Here is a 26107-nt window from a genome sequence, read left to right on the forward strand (position 1 = left end):
ACAGACTTTTTGATGTCTCCCATTAGACGTGCATTGATTGGCCAGTATCAGTATAAAAACCTCCATCTCAAGAATCAAAAACAAAAAAAAAAATCCCCAAAATACACACCCTCACATCCAAAATGAGAATGACACTTGCAGGGCTGATACTTGTTGGGGGGTACGCCTTTAGGGGCTGCCTAATTTACTGTAAAATAGGATTTAGACCAACTTTATACAAGAGTTCTTAGGAACGTCCTGCATTTAGATCCCTATTTTCAAATCCCCTCTTCCCCAGAAAAAAAATAAAAAAAATAAACACTGTAAAACTAAGATGCCCTATATACAAACATCCAGCTTTATTTTGTAGCGGAGACGGCAGCAGACTTAAATCAGATTATTGTCAGGATGCTATAATAGATTATTCTTTTTGATAATATGCGAAGATTTCCTTTTTATTAATCAGCATTTACTAAAGGTCTATCTGCATTTGTGTATTTAAGTTTTACAGAGGTTAAGGGTATTATATTTAAAAATGTATTAAAGTGCTTTTTGTGCTAAAATTTAAACGATCTTGTGGCTCCAAGAAGCAACGAGACTCAGTCAAACATTAGAACAAAAAAGAGGTAAGTTAAGAAGGTGTGATACAGTATGCGTCACAAATATGATGTCATTTTCGAAAAAGGATTTTTTTTTTTATAACCGAGAAAAAAAAAATACAAATGGTGAATTTATGTGTATGGGTTATGCAAAAATGACAAGGTATTGCTTTATAGACTATATAATCTGACCTAGTTTGTACCAGAAAAATTATACAGATAAATATCATTTAAAAACCATGCCCATTGTACCTTACTAGAAAATTAAGAAATCTTTATTTTGAAAAGCAAATGTAAGAAAATTTGTGTCATAGATGTAGGTTCATTAGGACGCAACTAGCTCCACCCACGTAAAGAAGAAATACAAGAAAAAGAATTATGTTACACAGCAAGTTGATTAAAGTCACATACAGATTCCAAAACCTTGTGCAGTAGTTTCATTCATCTCTTAATGTGAATTAAACGTCTGCCAAGTACCAAACTGCTCCTGGGCTCATTGCGCCCAAGACGAGAAGAAAAATGGCTGTAAAGTTTCGGTCACCTAATAGTGTGAGGAAAATCTTGGGTATTAATTTCCCTCTTTTTTTCCCTATTTTTAACGCATTATCTTTATAAAACAGAATAAAACTGGGACTCTAATTCCATCTGGAGAGACCCTGTAAGGATCAATGATGCAATCAAACATTTAAACAATCCTTAAATGCAATGCTCCACTCATTTAATTAATGTAGCAATGTATACATCTATAAATGTCAATTAAGCGAGACATTGTACATTAACACAGGGTCTTTACTGTTAACACCTTGTGTTTCGCAATTTATTTTTAATGTAAAACTACTCTTTTTTTTTTTATTTATTTAATTTTAAAAAGTTTGGACATGTAATCTTTAGCAAATTAACCCCTTAAGGACACAACTTCTGGAATAAAAGGGAACCATGATGGAATATTTCCATCATGTGTCCTTAAGGGGTTAAATATACACTTGTTTGGGGCGGATTTTTTTCTTCATATTCAGGTGAATTTTCTTTCACACAGATCACAATGACAAACAGCAATAACAAAACTAAATATTATCAAGCTCATTAAACACCTTCAAAATGCACTCATATAGTTCATCAAGTATACTGAAGGTGTGTACTGATATTCAATCTAAGGAGTGGTAAAGGTACAGTTTGAGTATTCAGTAGTATTTTGGTTGCACAAGTTATTCAATAAAAAACAAAATACCATCAAACAATTTACACAGTGGAGGGTTAACGCTGTCCTAATAGTATTTAGAGTCATTTAAAAAGAAGATACTTTATAGCAAGAGTGTTATTCTTCAGCAATTGTCAGGAACCCACCACCCCCGCCCACCCCCCCAAAAAAACAAACCCCCAAACATTGCAAATACAAAAAAAAATTATAATCGTAAATTAACGGCAATGTGTCTTTGCTCTATGTACAGTCTTAATAAAAAATAAATATGCCGTTTATTTACCAGTTTGTATTTTCAAATACATCCATGTGCAAATATAAAATTAAAACTATTTGTAAAAAAAAAAAAAAAAAAAAATTAACTGCAGCCAACTTAATAGTATATCCTATTTGGAAATCCCACATCCTGTTTTGGCTCTATGAATATGCAAAATCTTTTTTTTTTTTTTTTTACTTTGTTCAACACAGTAAATTTCAAATAACACTTATTTTTGGAAAATGGGAGGGAAGCAATTTTCTGTTGCACTTGTGCTGCGCAATTTCTTAGCGGTGTCTATACTAAACTGCAGCAGTAAACGCGAGGACAAAAAAAAATAAATATATATATATATATATCAAGTTCTCCCTTCCCAAAAACACCAGGGTCTCTTGCTAGATCATACAAGGCTTTTCTGACCCACAGACGTATCATGCATTTCACATTTTACAAACGAATAGAATGTCACAAATATGAAATTGTACCAAAACAATTAAGTTGGCTGGGAAAGACTGACATCAGAAGATTTTAAGTTCTGAAAAGGATCTCTTAAAGTGTAGCTAAATCTCAGGGAAAATTATGTTTGCAAATAAAAAAAAATAATTAAAACATATTCAGATTTCAGTTGTACAAAAAAACAACAAGAATTTTCACTGTGCAAGCATGTACGTCAACTATAAAAGTTCCACGTCCCAGCCGGCCGGTTTGTCAAAGTCTTCCTCTGCACGTTTATAACGAACTGAAGAAAAAAATGATGGGCTCCGTTTTTTGTAGCAGTAAACGGCCAGGGCGAGGACAAGAAAGAAGATCACAACGGCAGCTAATGCAATAGCCAACCCTTTTCTGTTTGTTCCTGGAATAAAGAAAATTAATCGATTAGGCGGCAAAATAAATAGACCTACGCATGTACTAATTAGTCTAATAGGTACAGGATGCATAACTTTCTCAGCTCAGCTTGTATCTTTCTAAGATTCACAGATTCATTTAGCTAACTGTAGCAGTTTTGGTGTTTGTATCATGCCCCTGCTCGCTCACTGCTCAATTATCTGCCATTTAGGAGTTGAAATATTTTTGTTTCCTTTTATGCAGCCCTAGCCACACCTCCCATGACAGTGACTCACAGCCTGCATGGGGGGGAAATGGTTTAATTTTCAAACATATGTTAACTCTGTTTAAAATGTTTTTAGCACCTGTAAATTGAATCACACACAGAAGGCTTCTGCAGGGTCTATAAGGCTCTTAACAGAACAGGAAATACAAAATTCTAGATTAAACAGACTGTGCAATACAGGAACCTAAACTTTCTAGGTTCTTTTTGCAGCAAGTGTTTAGGAAGGCTGTTAAAGTCACATGCAGGAAGATGTGACTAGTGCTGCATAAACAAAGTGATTTAACTCCTAAATGACAGACAATTGAGCAGTAAGATTGCAGAGGCATGATCTATATACCAAAACCGCTTCATTATGGTGTTTTGGTGCCTATAGTTTCCCTTTAATTGTTGGACCTTTTCTTTATTTTTTTGGTCACTGAATAATTCCAAACTGTTCTAGTTATTTAGACTTTCTCTCCCTCCCCCCCCCCATCATTCCATCAGTTGGGAACGGAGAGATGGCAGACCCACCGAAACCAGATAATCAGTACTTTAGATAGGTGGAACATGTGTCAAACAACAGTTAGGAACAGAGAAAACTGTTGAAATAGGATATACCAGACAAGAAATGACCTGGAATTAGCAAATATACCTGGAAACTCTGGATCAAACCCAGTGTGCTACAGGTAATAATACACTATGATGTAATCACTAGCATGGTCGTCACTCAAACAAGCCCATAACCACATATTGGTTTACATGGTACAAAAACCCAAAGAACTAGGCAGAAAGTGTCCCAGAAAGTATTTTGTTTTAGTTAGATTGCCCTTAATTTAACCAGCAGGCTATTAAATTTACTGTGTTTTTATAATGCTTTCCATCTGAACTTACTGAGAGGTGCTTTACAGACAACTCTGGCTTCGCCTGATTCGCAAGAAACCTTGTGCCACGTCCCATCCGTTGGTAGGAGAACTGCACACTGACCATCAGCTTCATTTTTTTCATTGTTCCAGTTAGTAAAGGCCGTTTGGGCACTGCCCTGAGATTTTACGTCCTTCGCTAAAGGAAAAACATTAACAGAACATTTAAAAAAAAAAAAAAAAAAAAATGATCAAATGCATGTTTTTTTTAGGAACACAGAAACATAGCTTGTTAATGCACATCTGTCCTTAAGTCGTGTGTATATACATATACATATACATATACATACATACATACACACACACACACACACACGTTATGTTACTGGTTTTCTATAAAGCACGTGTCATTTTCAAATTATTCCTGTGGAAATTAAAATTTTGTGTCTGTTATAAAAATATTATATATATATTCTTCATATCCTGAGTTATTGATCTAATTATTAGACAAACAAATTATTCCACTTTTAACCAACTGCAGAACAAGAAAAGGATGAGTTGTCCCTGTCTTTTTAGGACTATAAATACAAAGGCAGAATTCTCACCATTCAGGTAAATAAAAAACATAGAATATTCTGATCAAGTATGGTAATTCTTACATGTAAGGTTTAATCCAAGCCAAATTCTTCTGGTGATGAAAGGATCCGCTTTCAAATACTTGGTAACAAAATTATTTTCTTCAGCATTGTATATTGTCAGTAAAGTAGATGTAGGATCTATAAAAAAACAAAAAAAAAAGTTTAAGTTTGAACAGATTTAAATCAGTCTTGTATTTCTTTTTTTTTTTTATTGTGTGTAACGTACCCAAATTATGACACAGCTTGGCGGCTTCCTCTTTGGTGAAAAGAGAAAAGTTATACATTTTTGCATCAAATGCATAACAGAAATCATTTTGCAGAATCCACTGTGTATTTTTAGGTGTGTAAGGGCAAACAGGATAATCCGTATCCAATTTCAGCGGGGCTGTTAAAATACAAAACAAAAAAGTGTTACCTTTTACCAGGGCCGGATCAAGAGCCCATTGGGCATGCTGCGGACACTTACGATGGCCCGAATTACAGAATCTTATCAACAGATACAGTAAAACAGTCATACCTCCCAAACGCCATGTATCTTATGGAGGTGGTGCAGGAAGGAAGCTCATAGAATGCAGCTATAAGAAAACACATACTCTATGCTAATCTCTAACTCTCATCTCTTAAGCAAACGCATACCCCCCAGCAGCAGCATCACAGGTGCGAACCACGTAACTGGCACGTGCGGACCCTGGTTACCCGGCAATCTTGCAGGCTGACCGACTATGGGCATATTATACAGACTGCGCCCTGAATTTGACCCACATGCTAATGATGTTTTAGCCTAATGAAAATTGTTCAATGGTTCCCATATTCTAGTGTAGGTGTGGAAGTTGTTTTGAGATAGCATGTGTTATTTCCTCCATCTGTTTTATCCCTTCTACTCTATGTATCCATTCCCTATTGGATGGGATTTCCATTTAAGGGGGCATTCGTTTTCTTGTCCGTTTTCTTGTCCGTTTGTAATTACTTTCCTGTATTGATGTTGACGAGGATGCCTTGTGTATTTCCACAAATATTTGTTATATCCAGACCTACTTCCCCCGCCCACTTATGTGCGTAGTGAGGAATACCCTGTGACTGGACTTGTTGAATTTGAGTATATAATGTGGAAAGTAGTTTATTTTTCAGTGGGTGCGAGAGCCATAGTTGCTCGTATTGCATGGGTTCTCTCTCCCCCTTTCTGGTAGTAATTTCGTGCCATAGAAGAAGTGAGAGAGTTGTGTATATTGTAGTTGTTGTATTCCCGTGGGTGTAGCCGTGGGGATAACATCTTTTAGTGGTATCAAAGTGTGGCCTTTAGTTGTATCCCCCAGCTTTAGGTATGGATCTTTGTGATGTTGTTTAAATAGATTCCTAGCGGGTCCCCCCAGGAAAAGGGGGTTATGAGAGAGAGGGTATAGTGGAGAGAGGTAGGGAGCGAGGTTTCTGGATCGTGTTAGCTTTGTCCATACTCTAAGTGTGGGTGCTATAGTTGGATGCTTTGTGTGTTCTAAGAATGTTAAAGGGACACTATAGTCACCTGAACAACTTCAGCTTAATGACGTTCTTCAGGGGAGAACTATAGCTCCCTGCAGCCTCTCTCATGTAAACACTGTAATTTCCGAGAAAATACAGTGTTTACATTGAAAGCTAGGAACACCTCCAGTTGCAGTCACTCAGACTGCCACCAGAGGGACTTTCGAGTTGATTGAGGCATAAAACGCCTCAATCCACTCAGATCTGCTGTTAGCAGAGCACAGGACAGCACTGTGCATAGCATCCTGTGATTCAGTGTCTCCTCCCTCATAGAGATTCATTGATTCAATTCATCTCTATGAGGAGATGCTGATTGGCCAGGGCTGTGTTTGAATCATGCTGGCTCTGCCCCTGATCTGCCTCTTTGTCAGTCTCAGCCAATCCTATGGGGAAGCACTGTGATTGGATCAGGCTACCACATGCCAGCAGACTGTTTTTTTTTCGGAGTCTAACAGCATGCAGATTTACAGCTTCTGGCTTGAATACAGTAAGATTTTTACTATATTTATGGAGGCATGAAGGGCCCAGGGGGGCTAGATGGTGGTGTTAACAATATAGGGTAAGGAATACATGTAGTTGCACTGGTGACTATAGTGTCCCTTTAAACCCGATTTGTGCCACGGGAGAGTTTGGATGGGAATTTTCAAGGAGGATTCTTCTATAGTCACCCATTGTTGGGTCGATTGGGCTTTTGTCCATTCGTAAATCCTAGCTAGGTGAATGGCTTTGTGGTATATGTCTATGTCTAGTAGGCCTACCTCTCCCAGCTCTCGTTGTGTGTTGAGGATGGAGTTCGCCAGGCGTGGGTGTGTGTTGGACCAGATAAATGAATATAAGATAGTCTTGAGGGAGGCGAAAAATTGTTTGGGGAGTTCTATTGGGAGTGTTTGGAGTGGTTCATTAGATTTTTAAGCACCTGAAACATGCGCATTGTAGCTATACTTGTGGGGGTTCCATTCACTGGCAAGCAGTTCTGTTCATCTTAGAATAGTTGGGACATGGTCAAGTAAGAGCATTTCATTGACAGCGACAGGGTTTGTGTGCATGCATGCAGACATTCTGGCTTTTTTATAGGATCTCAAGTGGGAAACCATACAAAAACCCAAGTATGATAAGGAAGTGATGCCCAATTGGTAAAGTCCCAAACGATCTGGGCCAATTAGGATTTACGAAGTTCTGAACCAGTTCCTCACCTGATTGAAAATAGAGGATGCAGAGCAGGAAATGTAATGTACACACACTATCCCATACATGATGACATTATCTGTTCTATTATTTCCATAACGAACCATGCAGTCTGGGGGTCCAAATCTAGGGGAAGAACCAGGATGTACATGTCCCTGATCTTCCCATGATTAGTAGGAGTTACACTTTGTTAATGTTGGCACCTGAAATAGCAGGACTTAACTCTTACTAACCTTACGCAGCACTGGGACACATATGAACGCTAGATAAACATTCACAACTCACCTGCTGGTTTGAAACATACTGCACCCTCTGTGAAGTCTGTACAGTTCTTAGTTCGCCAGAAACCCTTTGTATCCATAAAAACACAGTTTCCTGTAGGTTCTAATTGTGTAAATTCCTTTTGGATATAGTCATATGGACTTCCATCTGACCACTCGTAGCTGGATGGCTTGCCCTATTGAACACAAAAACCATAATCACATATCCTTTTATACCATGTTAAATAAAATCACAGACCTCACTCATTCACCACTCTATGACCCAGACCAATAGTAATCAAAAGAAAAGCATCCCACAAAGGAAATGCAAGTTTAAAAGTATTCTACAGGAAGTCACTTGTGATTTTGAAACGAATACCGAAAAGATTCTGCTCAGTTTATAAATCTCCCTCTCAATGGCATACTTCAATAAATTATGTTGGTCAAAACATAACATTTTCAGCTTTTATGTATCTGTACCATAGTTTGTTAAGATAATTCCTGGAGTTTCAAGTAGTTTTATGGATTAAAGGAAACTCCAAGCACCATAACCACTATAGCATTTTAGAATGGCTTAACTTCTTACCTCACTGGGTGCCTCTCCACGCTTCCACTACTTCAGACAGAGAACTTCCATCTAATGAGCTAATCTGGTGGGGCAAGGCTTGGCTCATTGGTTGTGACAGCAATCAGCTGACACTCTCAGCCATTGAGCTAGCCCTGTATTAAATTGCTTAGCTCCCATAACAAAGTCCTTCTAAGGAGTTTCCAAACTCTCCAACTGAAGTAGTGGAGGCAGGAGCCGTGCCCATGGGATAAATTTATTTATTTATAAAATATTTTACCAGGAAAGATACATTGAGATTTCTCTCGTTTTCAAGTATGTCCTGGGTCCACAAATCATTGCATTGATACATTATGGTACAATAAAATATAAAAACAATATTAATACACAATATATACAAAACGTAACATAGAGCAGGTAGGAAATATATAATCAACCATGACAGGTGCATTCTGTTTTGAGGTATGTAGAGAGGGATTTCTTAAAGGACTTTAGGCTTGGGGAAGATTTTAAAGTGTGTGGGAGGTCGTTCCATAATTGCGGTGCTCTGTAGGAGAAGGAGGATCGGGCTGCTTTCTTTTTGTATTGGGGTAGACTAAGTAAAGTGTTGGTACTGGATCGGAGGTTATAGGAAGTAGGAACAGCTGGGGAAAGCATTGTGTTCAGGTAGGGTGGGAGTTTCCCAGAAAAGCTCTTAACCCCTTAAGGACCAAACTTCTGGAATAAAAGGGAATCATGACGTGTCACACACGTCATGTGTCCTTAAGGGGTTAAACACAAGGCTGGAAAGACGAAGGGTGCGTCTGGATTCCAGCGACAGCCAGTTTAGTTCTTTTAGCATGTCACAATGGTGGCTCCTGTAATTACATTGTAGCACAAATCGGCAGAACGAGTTATACAATGTGTTGAGTTTATTAATGTGGGATTGAGATGCAGATGCATATACTACATCCCCATAATCAATGATTGGCATCAGCATTTGCTGTACAATCTTTTCCTTTACTGTAGGGCTTAGGCAGGATTTGTTTCTGTACAGGGCACCTAGTTTTGGATAAAGTTTAGATGCAAGTTTTTCTATGTGCAGGCCGAAAGATAGATTGGGGTCTAACATCATACCCAAGTATTTGAAAGGTTGGACTGCGGTCAGTGTGCCATTTGACTTTGTTTTGATGGATAGGTGGGAATTGTGTAATTTAGGTACTGTTCCAAAGATCATTGTAACAGTTTTTTTTTTTTTTTTAATTCTTTATTTATTACAAGGTCAAACACCATTTACAACAATATCTTTAAAGTAATCAAAACAAAATGAGCATTAGCACACACCAACATATACATGAATTACGTAAAGGTGAACAGTCACAAAATCGTATATCCGCCACGTAAAAAGTAGAATATATTGGTAATGAAAGCGCATATATATATATGGTGCCCCACCTAATTTTAAAAATATATATATATAAAACAAAGAAATATGACTATGTTGTAAACTTTATTCTGACAAGAAGAGTAACATCCCCAAATTTGTGAGATTAATGCATTGTGACAGTTTTGTCAGTGTTCAGGAAGAGCTTGTTTTTTGCGATCCACTTTTCTACCTCTGTAAACTGGTCTTGGAGCACAGCCTCAAGTTGCGGTAGATCGGAATTGCTCGCATAGATTGCTGTGTCATCTGCATTACATGTGTATGTTTAAGGATTTGCAGACATTAGGCAGATCATTTATAAATAATGTAAATAGTAGGGGGCCGAGAATGGAACCTTGGGGAACACCACACGTGACTGGGAGAGGGAGGGAGTCGCTGTCAGAAATGGACACATATTGCAAGCGATCTGATACATATGATTGAAACCAGTTTAGCGAATGATCACCAATACCAGAGTTTTTGAGTTTGTGCAGTAGAATATCGTGGTCTACTGTGTCAAAGGCCTTAGCAAAATCAAGGAAAATAGCTCTAGTTAGGTCTCCTTGTTCCATGCCAGTTTGGATGTCATTGCAAACTTTTAAGAGGGCAGTTGTAGTGGAGTGATTCTGGCGAAAGCCCGATTGATTAGGGGTCAGATAGTTTGATTGTTGGTAGTACTAACATAGTTGCGTATGGACACTTTTTTCTAAGATTTTTGACAATACCAGGAGCAATGACATAGAAACCAAAGTAGTGTCACCACTTTTATGGATAGGCACTACTCTCGCAGTCTTCCAAAGTTTGGGTATGTATCCAGACACCAAGGATTCGTTAATTAGAGTTGCGACAGGTTTAGCAATTGCCGGCGCACTGAGCTTCAACAGCATTGCTGGGATTTGATCAGGTCCAGATTGGTTTTTCATTTTTAGATTATTAAGATGTTTTTCAATGACACTAACAGGTACAGGTCTAAAAATGAACTTGTCTATATTGGGACTTTGCAAATTTAGTGGGACCTGATCCACATTTGTAGTTTCAGGATGCGTGTCATTTATTAGCTTGGCAATCAGGGCAGTAGAGCATCCGACAAAATAATTGTTAAAGGCATTTGCTACATCTAAGGGAAGTTGCAGGGTTTGGTTATCCAAGTTGACAGTGGAGGGTTGTGAGTGGATTGGGGGAGTTTGTAGTTTATTTATGACTTTCCAAAAGTTTCTAGGGTTTGAGATGTTATTGTTCAGATTGTCATAGAAATATTGGGCCTTGGCCAATTTTGTCTGTTTTGTGCATATATTTCGCCATTGTCTATATGCACAGTGATCATTTATAGAGCCAGTACGCTTACACTTTGACCACAAAGAATCCCGAAACTGGTACATTTGGATGAGGTCAGCTGTGATCCAGTTCATATGTGCTCCATTTACCCTCACCTTACGCAGCGGGGCATGCAAATTCCAAATTTGTAGGAGTTCAGACTGAAAGAATTCAACAGCACAGTCTAGATCTGGAATAATGTTTAACCCCTTAAGGACACATGACATGTGTGCCATGTCATGATTCCCTTTTATTCCAGAAGTTTGCTCCTTAAGGGGTTAATCTGTGCCATGGGAGGTTCTTGATGTCCTTTAGAAAGTATTCAAGATTAAATTTTTTGAAGGACCTAGTTATTTTAACCTTGGGAGAGGATTTAATAGCCTTTATTTTGCACACACAGTACACTAAACAGTGATCACTGAAAGTGTTTGGGAGAACACCGGCCTCCTGGATTCTATCAGGAGAAGTGGAGAGAATCCAATCGAGCAGGGTATGGTTATGGCTTTTAATGTTTATGCGAGTTGGGGAGGAGATTAATTGCATTAGCTGCAAAGTCTTAAACAGCGTGCAAGAACTATTATTTTTAGGATTCAGCCAATCAATATTAAAATCTCCAAAGACCAACAGTTCACTTTTAGGGTTTTGAGCTATGATTTCTATAAGGAGATGGGCTATGTCAGAAAGGGAATGCACAGGGGAGCTAGGTGGGCGGTAGATTCCTGCAACAATGATTGATTTTCTGCATGGGATCTCAATTGTGCCAGAAAGGAAATCAAAGGTGGCAGAAGGGCTAAAGTTTTGTAAGGGGGTAAACTTTATGGAATTAACATAAATAACAATGCCTCCTCCTCTCTTTGCTCTGTCATTTCTAAAACATGAATACTCCTGTATTGCAATGGCGGTGTCTGGTATTTTAGTCGTTAACCAAGATTCTGAGAGCACAATGATTTTCGGTTTGTAATGGGAACACCAGGCTTGCAGTGCATCCAGTTTAGGGAGTAAACTACGGATGTTGCAGTGCACAAAAGAGAGGCACATCATTTGCAAGGGCAAGTAACATAAGGAATAGGAATTTGGACATTATTTTTGTTTGGCCATATAGTGAATGGGATACTTTATAATTTTGTGAGGTGGGGGTAGGAGGGCTATTTTTTAGAGCTCTCCACCAGCACTCAGCAGATTACAGGAACAGAGCATACCATGGTGTATGATAATTTGTGTTCCAGTTTGAGGTGTGTGAACAAAATTGGATTGAAAAAAAAAAAAAAGGGTTATTAAGAATATCAGTATGGTTATATTTGGATTCATGTTAGTGGTATGAGGTGTGTAGATGAAAATGAAACAAAAATTGTGAAAAACAAAAATTAAATAAAAGTATATAATATTTGTGTGTGATATATCTATTTGTAGGGAGAGAGGGTATGTGTTCTATAGGGTTAAGAGATTGGAAGGGTGTGCTGATTAGTGTTTGCACCTGTCATTTCAGGAGATTGAAAGTTGTGTGGGAGACTATCTATTAATGAGGAAATGACCATGGGGCGGGAGCGGAATCAGTCTTCCAGAAGGCTACCTGTTTCAAATGGCCATGGAACAGCTGATGGAGCTCTGAGTTCTATGCTGGACTGGGTATGTTTAAAAATCAGACTGTTTCAAATGGCCATGGAACAGCTGATGGAGCTCTGAGTTCTATGCTGGACTGGGTATGTTTAAAAATCAGACTGTTTCAAATGGCCATGGAACAGCTGATGGAGCTCTGAGTTCTATGCTGGACTGGGTATGTTTAAAAATCAGAATGTTTCAAATGGCCATGGAACAGCTGATGGAGCTCTGAGTTCTATGCTGGACTGGGTAAGAGGATAAGAAGTGAAAACTGTTAAAATGGTCCACGTTAGTGTGCCAAACAGCAGCCTAATGTATGTATCCAAGTTATACACAAACCAAATTCAGGATTTACTGGAAAAAACATACATTTTTATTTTATTCCAGAATTAACTTTTTTTAATGACTTATATACACAACATATTATGGGCTATATATATATATATAAAAGAACATTTTGTTCTAGAAGTAAATTGATGAGGCAGGCCAGAATTTTTTTACAAAGGACTGACTTTTTGCCCAATAATGGTTAGAGATAGCCCATTACATTTCTCTAGAAACTTTGCATTTTAACATTTAAACACTAAAACATATGCAGTAACATTTACTACAGTGTTTGTGATATAGAAAACGCATACACAAATTTTATTCCATCCCGGAACAAAAACGATTACACACTGACTGAAAGGACCGTGGTAAACAATAAAAAAATCTGCAAGTAGAGATGTGCCTCTCAAACCATTTATTACTAAAGGCACACAAAAAAATTTCTCCTGAAAAGATTGCTGCTAAACGTTTAATACACCAAATGCTAAAACACACTGTATAGCCATTTAGTATAAAAATAAATAAAAAATAAGTTAAAAAAAAGGATGCAAACTAAGGCAGCCACACATTAACACCACATTTTCTTTGTGAAATTTATAAGAGATTCATTCACAAAATAAGAAAGGGAAAACAATCTAGACATTAATACTTACATCGTGACTTGAAAGCCCAATCCAAAGTGGGAACCCATCCTGTCTCAGAACACTTTCCAGAAAACCTTGCTGTATCTCACTGTGAACACTTGCCAGGTTACCACCATTTTGTTTGCATTCACGTGCAGCTTCGTTCCAGGTCAACTTCTTCTGCACAACATTGTAGAGCATGTCTTCATAGTGTATCACCGCTGGCAAAGGTTCCTTGTAATGTGCCGCAGCATCTAATAACAAGACATTATAGAGCTGAAATCCCTACAACCGAGTGTCACATTCATATTAGAGCAAGTGATTTCACATGAGGAACAAGCAGAGCCCTAGAAGGCTGGACGGGCCATAAATAAGCCTAGTCCAGTGACAACAGACTCACATCCCAGCAGTGCCAAAACACGGCAGAAACTTTAGTGGTGTGCCTGTGAGGTAGCTACGTGCCCCTCTGTCATACATGGAGTATCACCTGTTTTCAGTAATCAAGGACAGCTACCAGTCAAGAAAAGAAAAAATACACACAGACAGGATTCAATACCTACCGAGTTCTATTTTACAAGCCACAATGGAATGTTGCTGAAGGTTTATAATCTCAAAGCCGCTAGGACTTTTGTAAACATCCCAGAAGCCATCAAGGCCCATAGCGGAGTAAAAACTATTATTGACTACTTCGGGTCTTCCCATTCGCCAGTTTGAATATTTCACAAAGGTTTGATCATGCCAGTGCAGTTTTTTTTCTGTAAGGTAGGGGGAAAATTGTTAGTCTAGAGGATATTAACAACCAATTCTAAACAATAGACCTGTAAAACTAGAGCTATGGATCCGACAAGACTCAAAGCAAGTTATATCAGGCACAGGTAGATTTTACATGGCAGATTTGTGTTCCTTTTTCATGGCAAGTTTAACTACTTGAGAAATTTCACCTCCAAACTGGCAAAAATTAGGTACTCTGAATTTGCTGTAGGCACGCGGCTTTGTCCATTATTGTCCAAGACCTCAGCAATTCTTCACGGTTCACTCCCTTATGAAAATTTTTCATATTCTTTTATTTTGTTAGGAATTAAGTTAATTTTCAGAGTACTCCACATTTTATGTTGCAGACAAGATTTTGGAGCATTAAAAAGTCTCAAGAAACAAAAAAAGTATTCGGTACAAAACCAGAACACAAAAACTAAAAACCAATAATGTACTTCGAATTTAGTCAAGGGTCCATTACCATGAAACCTGAACTAAACGGGTCCTAAAATATATATGTATGGCAAAACAGAAGTATAGGCATGGTGAAGTTTGCTTACTAATCTGCTATTACCCCAGAAAATGATGTAGGTTAAATGAGTCTGGAAACGCAACATCACCCATAGTAAGACAGAGCGAGAGAGAGAGGAAAAAAAACAAAAAACGAACAAACACATTTTTAGCACATTTAATAAATCAAGACAAAGCTCTGAAGGTCTTACCTGTCCTATCATAAGTAATTCCTAACCAGACAAATTTTGCCAGATCACGGAATGGATTGAGCTGATTAAATATAAACATGTTTTCAGCTTCATCTCGGATGCTCAAAACAAATGCATCTGGATCTAAAATAAGATCGGGGGAAATAAAAAATATATAAAATAGAGATAGTCTTGCAATTTTATAGGTAGTTACCGTTATTAGATAACAATAGTTACAAAAACTTTATACATATATAGGATGTTATGGATTGTAAGAGAACAGAACACTCTCCCACAGTGGGAAATTGTATCCGTTTATGTGTAATCTGACAAAATGAAAGAAAATGGAAAAAAGTACAGTCATTTCATTTTATTTATTTAAAAAAACTTACAAAACTATAACCTGGTCTAAATATGATCAACAATGGTGTTCACTATGAAAAAAGATCATTTAGATTAATTCATGAACAATTAAATATAAAAACCACACAAGGAGTAAAAAAAAATTACAAAAAAAAAAATAATTACAAAAACAAAAAAAAAGCCTGCAGCAACGACAAGAAAATGGAACCGAGTTTTCATGAATTTAAAGGAACATGTATTCCTGAACCTAGAATGTTAGAAAACACGCTAGGACTGGCTTAGATAATCAATTCTGATGATCTCAGCAAGGAGGGGTGGGGGCCAAATCAGCATCGCCTCATAGAGATGCATTTAATCAGTGCATCTCTATAGTGAAAGTTCAGTGTCTCCAGAGCATGGACACGTTGAACGTCAGTGCTATACACTGTGCAGCACTGCCCCAGGAAGCACCTCTAGTTGTCATCAGCTGTTGTGTTTACTGCAAAATGCCTGCAGGGATCAACTATACTTACCAGAACAACTACATTAAGCTGTGGTTGTTCTGGTGACTATAGTGTCCATTTAAAGAACTTGAGACTGCTGAACAGTATATTTATAAAAAAAAACAAAACAAAAAACACGGTCGTGGTAATATATAGGATATGCATGTGTGACTCCATGACAAACAATATCACGAAAGGTCAGGATTGGCTGAGAGCTCCAACTATTTCTTAGTCTCTAGAGAGGCTCTAGATTTGCAGTAAACCGGAGATTCAGAGGAGAGTATATGTATATTTTTTTAAAAATGCAAAAAAACTGCAAAAAAACTAAATAAACCTAAGGTTGGGAATAAGAATTTACAGCATTTTTTTTTTTTAATTCTTTATTTTTGCGTGCATAATGATAACAAACATTCCGGCACTGCCACAACCAGTGGTGTATCCTGGTTTTGTGCTGCCCTAGGCAGGACAAAACTCAGGCGCCCCCCTCCCACCCACGCCACCCTCACCCAACCCTCCCCCCCCACCCGCGCCACCCCCACCGAACCCTTCCCCCGTCCCGCCTTCTAAATACACACACACACACACATTCACTGACAAATACGCATACACTAGGTAACAGAAACACACTCACTAGCAGACACACACACAGTCTAACAGACACACACACAGTCTAACAGACACACACTTACAGACACACACACTAACACACACACACACACACACAGACCCACACACATACAGACATACACACACACACACATACAGACATACACACACACACACACATACAGACATACACACACACACTAACAGACACACACACAGACCCACTAACAGACATACACACACTTACAGACATACACTTACAGACATACACACACACACACACACACACACACTAACAGACATACACACACACACTAACAGACATACACAGACATACAAACACACTCAATCACTCACATATTTAATACATTTTTTTTTTTTTTTAATTTAACCCCCCCAAGCCTCCTTACCTTTGGGAAAGCTGGGGGGGGGATATCTGTCTCCCTGGTGGTCCAGTGGCTGCTGGGAAGTGCGGGTAGGTGGGTGGGCGGCCGGCGAGGGAGCACTTCCTCTGAGCTGTCTGCTCAGCTCCCTCGCGCGCCGCACAGTGATGCTGGGAGGCGGAGCCGGAATATGACGTCATATTCCGGCTCCCAGTCTCACTCTGCGGCGCGCGAGGGAGCTGAGCAGACAGCTCAGAGGAAGTGCTCCCTCGCCGGCCGCCCACCCACCCGCACTTCCCAGCAGCCCGCCGGCCGCCCAGCATGCCTTGTTAGCCGCAAGGCTAACAAGGCATTTGCCCTGGGCATTTGGGGGCGGCTTTTTTTGCCGCCCCCTGAAAAATGCCGCCCAAGGCAAATGCCTTGTTTGCCTCGCGGCAAATACACCCCTGGCCACAACAGCAGGTACCGGTCATTAATCGGCATAGGTTACATCTGCACATTTTTTGGTATTAAATTCAGGCTTGGTTCAAGGTTAATCAACAGTTATGTCAGTATAAGAGGCAATATAAAGCGTGGAAGAGCAGTATGAAAACTGACATGAAGGTTTAGTAATAAAATAATACAGTAATACAAGTACTTGCTGAACAGGCTAGCAGTAAGCGTTTAGGTAAATAAAAGTGATTAACTTGCTAAAGTTACATGAGGCTTGGCTGACTGACCCTGAGAATGGCTATAATACCTCGATTGAGCTGTGCATAGTAATATCAGTGCGGTTAGTTCTAGACAGGCTAGGTGGGGAGGCAGTTAAGAACCATATGCTTCAGGAGCAGTTATTAGTAACTTTCTGTAAGCTTAGTTAAGTTTATCCATCAGGGAGCAGCAGATCGACAGACATATCCGCAAGCATAGACATTTCAGTTAGAATAAGCAGAGAGATATAGAACATGTAGGGCCTAACTCATCACAATGCAAACTTTTTCAATTGTACATATTGCAATTATGCCATAAACAAGGTTCAATAACAGGGACTACAAAGTCGATTTGGGTGTTCACGTGAACGCAATATTCGGTAGGTTAGCATGAACTGTACCAGGGGTGCTAGTCATTTGACCGTGCACAGTGGCATGTCAGACTGCCATGTTGTTGCTAGTGTCCCCATTTACCCGATACCAGAAGTCGGCAGGCTTTCGGTATAGGTCTGTGAGCAGTCCGAGGCTTATCTCCTTGGCAGCGGCTGTATGATGCCGGCTGTGAGCCGTCGCTTGAGCTTGATTGGCAGCTTGTCTGTGTGCAGTGAGGCTTTGGTGGGGCTGTGCAGGCGCTTGTCCCGGGGTTTTCCCCGCCGTTTGTGGTCGATTGAGAGGAAGAGTGCTGGCGCCTGAGGGGCAGTCCATCGCCACTCGTTGCTTTGCTCTCTGCCTTCGTCCCCTTCTGGAGGCTGCCCTGGGGGCTCGCTGTGGGTACGTACATAGTTGCCGCCTGGTAGCTGGTCGGACCCATGAAGCTATTGCTTGGACTGCTTGTTGAAAGGGCCGAGCCTTATGCCGGAGTTGTGACCATAAACTGGAGCAGAGTTGGTCAAAGAACTCCTGGGTGTGTTTGGGTGGAGTGGCAGAGGTGTTGCTGGTACCATGGTTCGCCCTCTCTCTCCCTATTGCTGTTTGCTTATCTTCGCTGTGTTGTGGTTGCAGTCGGCCACGTGTAGTGAGGCTGAGCTCCTCCGCCATCTTGGACGCCACCGTTTCCATTCTGCTCGGAAGCTCAGTGGCGTCTGCTATGCTGTCGTGGCTTGTGGTTTCTCGTGCTGGTGGGGACCGGGATATCCCCCACCGGTCCAAAGGGGGGGGGGGGAAGTAGTGTGTGGGTATCCCTTCTGCAGCCTGAGAACCGGGAGAGCGGCCGTCTCTCCACGGCTCCCACCCGTGCAGGCCGTGAGATGTGTTGAGGGCTGTTCCGCGGCGGAGAGCCCCGAATCGGGTGTCTCCAGACTCAGCATTCCCTCCTGGAGACGAGTATGGTTGTCCGCGGCCGGAACGATCCGGTGGTCGGGCGTAAAGCCCAGAATCAAGGCTGCAGATGCGGGAGCTCCCACCATGAGCGTCCGGCTTGCTCGGCTGGTAAGCTCCGCCCCCCAGAATTTACAGCATTTTTAAAGCACTAAACTGGTGATCAATCTCTGCCCCATAGATAGATATAGATATATATATATATTCAGGGCAAAATCTGATGATACTTATATTATATAACAATAGAAAGTGACACCAGTCTGTTGTGGTGTGCCAGAGACAGAAGGCCTGTAATAAAAAGGGCCCACCTTAGAGAGGGATGTGAGGAAAGGGAGTGGTGGGAGGGCTCACTCGCCAGACCAACAATGGTAGAGTGGGAGAAGATTAGTAGCCCTTATATAAGGGACCCATGCCCCTCCCACAACTACAGGTCCAGCCTTAAATACATCTATCTATATCTATACACACACACACAAAGTATCATTATCTGTACATTGACGGTTAGCAATTTAACTACTACAATATATAATCAAATAGCAATTTCACCACCAAAATGCACAATATGTTTAAACTGAAATCAAGCAATTGCATTCGTGTAAATGTTACCAAAGAATTTCATTAGAAGAGATTAAACATTTCTTATACTTATCAGTTAAGCAAGTTTACTAGTTTGTTAAAAAACCAAAACAAAACAACAACAAACAAAAGAAAACACACCACCCCCCAAACTCCACTTAACAAAACAAAAATTGTGATTAACATACGTAAAGCCCTGCAAACATGACGAGACTCCTGAGTGTCACTGGAGAGCCACCTTTTATGTGATACAAGAAATGTATAGCAACTGTTTCGGAATGGGATCCAAGGGGCATCTCCGATTCGGTGAGGACAAGATTTCGTGTTTTCAACTGGATGCTCTACCTCATCATCTGTGAAATCAACGAAACGCCAGGATCATTTTACACCTAGAAATCTGGTGTATTAAGATACACTTTACAGCATTAAATATGAAAATGTAATTTACACTATTTTTTAATATTATGTTAACCTGTGACTTCCAAATACTTAAAAAAATTATGCTTACATATTCCGTATTTTTAACAGACATTTTTGTGAGGTCTTAGTTTAGACATAGACACCGCTTTATTTACTCATATCTGGAATGGAGCTGGGTAGGAAAAGAAAAACGCCAGGAAGAGGAAAAAGGCAATGGAAAAGGAAGGGAAGTGTAGGGAGGTAGGGAGGTAGGAAGGCATGCTGTCTGTCAGCATAGAAAGAAGATAATGAATAGAAACAAGGTTTCATTTTCTCCTCTAATACATTGTGTGCCTTGGCTGTGCCAGGACTGTACCGGACTGTGATGTAAACTGCAAAATCTCTAACATGCATTTAAAAGAAAATGGAGTATGCAAAATGAATGGAATAAGCCAAAGTGAAAGAATATGAGATTATACTTTGGAGGACTTTACAACATTACAAATCATGTAAATTCAGTCCAACTTGCATTCCTTGGTTAATAACACCATTACATCATGAAGATCCAGAGGAGTCCTGAAATGTTTAGAATTGACTCACTTAGGAAGAACTTTATATGCAGTAGATTTAGAGAAAGACCTTTATGCTGATTTACCGAGTTATTAACCAAAGCTGAACACCACTTAGTGAGACAAAGAAAACAAAGACAATCATAGCCCTCCCATACCTGGTGCCAGATAACAAAAGGCTCCCAGTAATTCTGTGCCACAGACTGCAGTTTTCCAGAATCCGTCCGTGTCAATGTAAACACAATCACCAAACTGCCCGTCACGGTCAGACCAGCGATTAACACTCACTGGTTTACCATTTTGCCATCTGTAGTGGACTCCATCCTAGCATTGGGGAAAGGAAAAACAAAACAAAACATAAAGAGTAGGACACACTACCAATTTAAAAAAAAAATTTTCAAAATGAAATAAAATAAACTTACATCTTGGCTAGAGAGTCCGATCCACATGGAATGATTCAGAATACGAACTTGAACAGAAAGGAAGGCAAGCTGGTATTGGTTTGTGATACTGGCCATACTCATATTGTACTGATTACATTGTTCTAAGGCTTCATACCAAGTCAGGTTACTTTGAAGGATCTTGTACCTATAACCATTATATGTCAGATCCTCCGGTACTGGAGTAGGTGATACATCGTCTCCATCTTTCCCTGCAGAATAAACAAATAATAATAATATCACAACACAGATTTATGAACATATAAAAAAACAACTGAAAGGAACGGGGCCTGACAGCCAAGCCAGACAGTGGCATGTCCTGAGAAATTTCAAGTAAATTATTACTGTTATTTTCTTTAGAATTTACTGCCCGGCTGGGGTCATCTGCTAACTGGTGTGCGGGTGTCTCATTTGATCTTATTAACTCTGGGTTTTGGGTCCTCCACATGGAGACTGCAGCTCTAGCCAGTGTGTTGGGGAGACAGCCGCTACCTTCCCTTATGGCCCTACCTTCCCTTATGGTTCTTCAGCTGACGTTGAAGCAATCAACCAAGATGTCGTCTGCATCGATGTAGGCCTCTCAACAGACTTGGGAATCATCACACCCACAGATGACCTCCTTGCTTTGCACTTTTGATGCCCTTCTTGCTTTGCACTTTTAATGCCATGTGATGTCCTGGGCTCACTCAGCCCAGCGAGTGTGGAGTGTGTCAGCTCTTTGGCCTTCTGTAGGGCTTGCCTTCCAGGAGACCCAGGCTCAGATCCCTACAGTCATCAATACCCCTCAGTCACCTTGATCGCCAGTCTTTTGAATCTGTACCAATGTTCCCAGTCTGCACTTTAGAACTGTTCCCTGTTAGCCACCACTTGTAGCCTGGATAGATCTCAAGCCTACCCAAGAACAATGCCCTAGACATAAGTACCAACCTGTCTAAGATGTTTTAAGATTGGGCTCTGTTTCACACATGGATCCTGCTCAGTGTGTTACTGGACACATCTCCCTGCTCATACAGGCCTACATATTGGCTTGTTATATAAATAGAGGGTTCCCAGCACAAGTTATTATCCGTTAATTGTGTATCTTTTATTTTCATTTTTTTTACGATTATCTAGTCTCAACTAGCAGTCTGAGATTTTGGCTATTTTACAAAGCTCTCACACACAGCTGCTCTAATACTCTATTAGTCTTTTCCAGCTAGACTTTATGCTCTATAATATATATTTTAAATTAGGCATGTGTTGCTCTATTGAAATGGAGTTATACATTTTGTTATTATTGCTTGACTTTGCAATGTTTACTAGATCAACTGATCAGCCACAACATTTAAACCACCTGCCTAATATTGTGTAGGTCCCTCTTGTGCTGCCAAAACAGCATTGAGGCATGGACTCTAACTGTCTCTGGCACCAAGACATTAGAAGCAGTTCCTTTAAGCCCTGCAAGTCGCAAGATGAGGCTTCTCTGGAAAGAAAAAAGGTGTTGTTCCAGCACATCCCACAGATGATCAATCGGATTGAGATCGAGCCCACATTTGAACTCTCTGTCATGTTTCTCAAACCAATACTGAACAAAGTTTGCAGTGTGGTAGGGTGCATTATCCTGCTGACAGAGGCCACTTCCATCAGGGAACACCACTGCCATGAAGCCAACAATCTCTAGGTAGGTGATGCCTGTGAAAGCAACATCCACATGAATGCCAGGACTCAAGATTTCCCAGCAGAACTTTGCCTAGAGCATACCACTGGCTCCACTGGCCTGAATTTTTCCCAGAGTGCATCCTGCTGCCATCTCTTCCACAGGTAAACAACATTCACCCCACCCAATTATCTACCTGATTAAAAAGAAAACAAAAAACTTTATCAGACTAGACAACCTTGTTCCAATGCTCCATGGTCCAGTTCTGATGCTCATGTCATTGTAAGCATCTCTGACTAGTCTTTGGCTGCACATCCTCTTACGCAGCAGACTGCAATGCACAGCGTGTTCTGACACCTTTCTATCATGGCCAACATTACATTTTTCAAAAGTCAGACAAGGAACTGCACTTATCCATAAGGAGAGACTTGGGAGCAACCAAACCTAGGACCAGCATCAAGGCCCAAGGAGTAGTCACAGGAGAAAGAAAAATGTCCATGCACAACAAAGCTTAGATAGATTTATTTATTGTAACTAAAGTTTTCAGCAGCAACATTTTGAATTTTTAAGCTTGAAAAAGATTGTTTTGGTTGAAACGTTGCTGCTGGACACTTTAGTTCCAATACATAAGCCTTGGAGTGCCTGGACATTTTCCTTTCTCCTGTGACTACAAACATTACGTTTTTCGTCAGTTTGAGCTACAGTAGTTCTTCTGTGCGATGGGATCTGACAGGCTAGCATTCACTCCCCAAGTGCATTATTAAGCCGTGGGGTTCCATGACCCCGACTCCGGTTCACTGGTAGTGCTTCCTTGCACTACTTTTGATAGGTACTAACCATTGCATACATGGGTGTAGGAACCCCACAAATCTGGGGGGAGGAAGGGTAAAGGGTAGCATTTTTACTCGCAGGGTAGATTCTTATTCAGTAAACTGGGAGTTGTTTAGAATGTTAAATTTAAAGTGTGTGTGTGTGTGTGTGTGTGTGAAATTTCTTAGGCCCCTTCCTTATCACATTTCCACATATCCCCTCCTCTTTCCAAGTCTCAACGTTCTCTCTTCTCCCTGAGTCCACATTCCTCCTATAAGTTCACTCTTCTTTCCAAGTCCTTATGCCAACCTTCTGTCTCCAAAACCCAATGTCCTCTCCCTTTCTTAAGTCCACATATCCCCTCCTCTGCAGAGTCCCCTCATCTCCACATGTCCACTCCTCTCCCTAAAAGTAAGTTTCCCTAAGTCCTTTCCTTTCTCAAGTCTACCTTTGGGAGAGCTGGGTGGATTTGTTTTTACCTGGGGTCCAGTGGGGCTGCTGGCCGGGTTGTTTGGGCAGGAAGGAAGGCAGGCATGCAGGCAGTTGGGCAGCTAGCTGAGTTCAAAGGCGGGTGACGAGGGAGCGCCGATTTGTGAACTCTCTCTGCTCAGCTCCATCGCGCGCCGCAGAGTGATGCCGGGAGTGTCATATTCCGTCTCCCAGCATCACTCAGTAGTGCGTGACAGCTGAGCAGAGAGAGCTCACAAATCAGCGCTCCCTCGCCATCCACCTGGAGCTCAGCTAGCCGCCCGCACAGAGGCTAACAAGGCAATTGCCTTGTTAGCAATCGAGCCCTGCTGGGGGGATTTTTACCATTACCTGTCCCCCCTCCACATGATTTTGTGGGCCAATGTGTGTCTCCCTCCCGCCCCCCGGTTCCTACGCCTGTGACTGCATACGGTGACAACCAACAAGACTGTTTTCAAGAAGTTCTGACCCAGTCGTCTAGCCATCACAATTCTGTATTATTTTTCAAAGTCACTCAGATCTTTTGGCTTACCCATTTTTTTCTGCTTCCAACACATGAAACAAAATTCAAGAATGGACTGTTCACTTGTGCCCAATATATCCCACCCCTTAATGTTGTGGCTGATCAGTGTATGTACTCTACTTGCTTCAATAAAAAACTATTTAAACAAGACAGGACAAATACTAAACTGAACACCCGCGCCATAAGTATACTTATTGCAGGTGGTGTAGAAAAAGGAAAACAAACTGTACCTTTATATTTTTGACAGAGCGATACATTTTGCTTTTCTGCACAGGATGTAAAATCCCACGTTCCTGCAAACGTTGAAGCTGGGTCATTGAGAATGTAAAAACACTGTTTATTACGCTCCTCGTTTAATGGCTAAAAAACAAACAAACGAGAAAAAAAAATTAAAACAAAAATTAACCAGTTTAAAAAAATAAAAATAACCAGTTTTCCCATGTATGCCAATTTTCATTCTTGAACAGACACTTACATCAAACGCAAACGTCTTAAACCTCCCTTGTAATATTGGATGAAAGTTCACATAGGTGACCTCTTGGTTATCAATCCATTTGTTTCTTCCAGTTTCCAGAGGCAGACGCAAGCCAATCCAAAGCTGAGATGCCATACTCGGCAGCAGGTGAATAATGAAATCTAAAAGGAGAGGGGGTGGGGGGGAGGAAAACCTGTAAATATGAAGTTTTACTTTTGTTGCACAATTTTCTCTTGCAATGTACAGGTCTCAATTTAATTAGCTTTCCAAAAGATCACAATTAGAAACAATTTCTAAATGATTCTTCTACAGAAGTCACCATAAAAAGTCTACGGACATTTTTGTATATAAAATATTTCAGAAGTTTTTCATAACGGTATGTAATCATTTCGAAAGTTTACAAGATCAAGGCCCTAGTTCTAAACTCCATGAAATACTGTGATGCAGTTAGCATGTTAGTCTGTCTGCCTTTTGTGTATTTTAATCTAAAATATACACAATATTCTGTCATTGAAAGGTCTCTCACAGATCAGGATACAATGTGGATTGATTGGAATCATGTTAAACAACGTCTTCAGGACTGCCTAATGTATAATTTAAAAGAGCACTATAGTTCCAGGAACACCAACTCGTTTTCCTGGCACTATAGGTTTATTAGGTTAAAACCCCCTCAGCCACTTACCTTAATCCAGCGCTTGGCTCCCTCTGTGCTGGTGACCTTTCCTCCCCCTGCTGAAGTCAGCTCCGAATGCTTTCCTATGGACGTCAGCGTCAGCTCAGTGTGATTTTCACACTGAGAATCGCGGAAGCGGCTTCTAGTGGCTGTCAGGGAGACAGCCACTAGAGGCTGGATTACCCCTCAATGAAAACTTTTGAAGGTTTAAAACCAGGATGGCCTGGCACCCAGACCACGTCATTGAGCTGAAGTGGTCTGGGTGCCTATAGTGGTTCTTTAAGATTGAGAATACGACACCAAGTTAAAAAACACGTAGTGTATTTAAAGTTATATGGTGCAGTGGCCCTCGTGGTAAAAAAAAAAAAAAAATAAATAAATAAAAATTTATTTTTCCAACATTACAGCATTTTTAATGATCATTTTTAATTGATACCTTGTTCTGACTGGCTCAGGATGGTAGGAAGGGTTCCTCCATATAATCTGCATTCTTCATTGGCATCATTGAATGTTAGATATTTAGATTTAATTTCTAGAAAACACTGTAGATAAATTGAGGGGATAAAAGGAATATAAAGGCAACATGAATATAATTAAATTGTGGCATAAATATATGCTACGCAATGTGGAAATTTGGAGATCCACATAAACAATATGCAACGGTTTATAGACACATACATGTAATGCCTTGGACACACAAACATCTATGTGCGTGACAGCTAAAAAATAATTAAAAACATTTCACCCGCAAAGTCCCACCATAACCACATACCAAAACAGACATTTTGGCAACAATTTCACACACTTTGAATATTCTATTTCCAACCCCAAAAA

The 26107-nt window shown here is 40.2% G+C and overlaps 1 protein-coding gene across 1 annotated transcript in view; it reads right to left on the reverse strand.

Annotated features, from left to right (window-relative positions):
• Window positions 1–1947: 1947 nt before the first annotated feature.
• LY75 (lymphocyte antigen 75) overlaps window positions 1948–26107 on the reverse strand; it is a 176616-nt gene continuing 152456 nt past the window's right edge. Inside the window, exons 55-68 of the mRNA XM_063429399.1 lie at window positions 25710–25815; window positions 24601–24761; window positions 24356–24485; window positions 20671–20900; window positions 20407–20572; window positions 19469–19633; window positions 14886–15008; window positions 13971–14165; window positions 13441–13664; window positions 7606–7777; window positions 4847–5005; window positions 4642–4758; window positions 4014–4181; window positions 1948–2885 (exon numbers count right to left, since the gene is read on the reverse strand). Coding sequence (XP_063285469.1) covers window positions 2707–2885; window positions 4014–4181; window positions 4642–4758; window positions 4847–5005; window positions 7606–7777; window positions 13441–13664; window positions 13971–14165; window positions 14886–15008; window positions 19469–19633; window positions 20407–20572; window positions 20671–20900; window positions 24356–24485; window positions 24601–24761; window positions 25710–25815 — 2295 coding nt within the window. The 3' untranslated portion in view covers window positions 1948–2706. The remainder of the gene's footprint in view (window positions 2886–4013; window positions 4182–4641; window positions 4759–4846; window positions 5006–7605; window positions 7778–13440; window positions 13665–13970; window positions 14166–14885; window positions 15009–19468; window positions 19634–20406; window positions 20573–20670; window positions 20901–24355; window positions 24486–24600; window positions 24762–25709; window positions 25816–26107) is intronic.

Source organism: Pelobates fuscus, chromosome 8 (assembly GCF_036172605.1).
Source record: "Pelobates fuscus isolate aPelFus1 chromosome 8, aPelFus1.pri, whole genome shotgun sequence".
In the NCBI taxonomy this organism is placed as follows: Eukaryota; Metazoa; Chordata; class Amphibia; order Anura; family Pelobatidae; genus Pelobates; species Pelobates fuscus.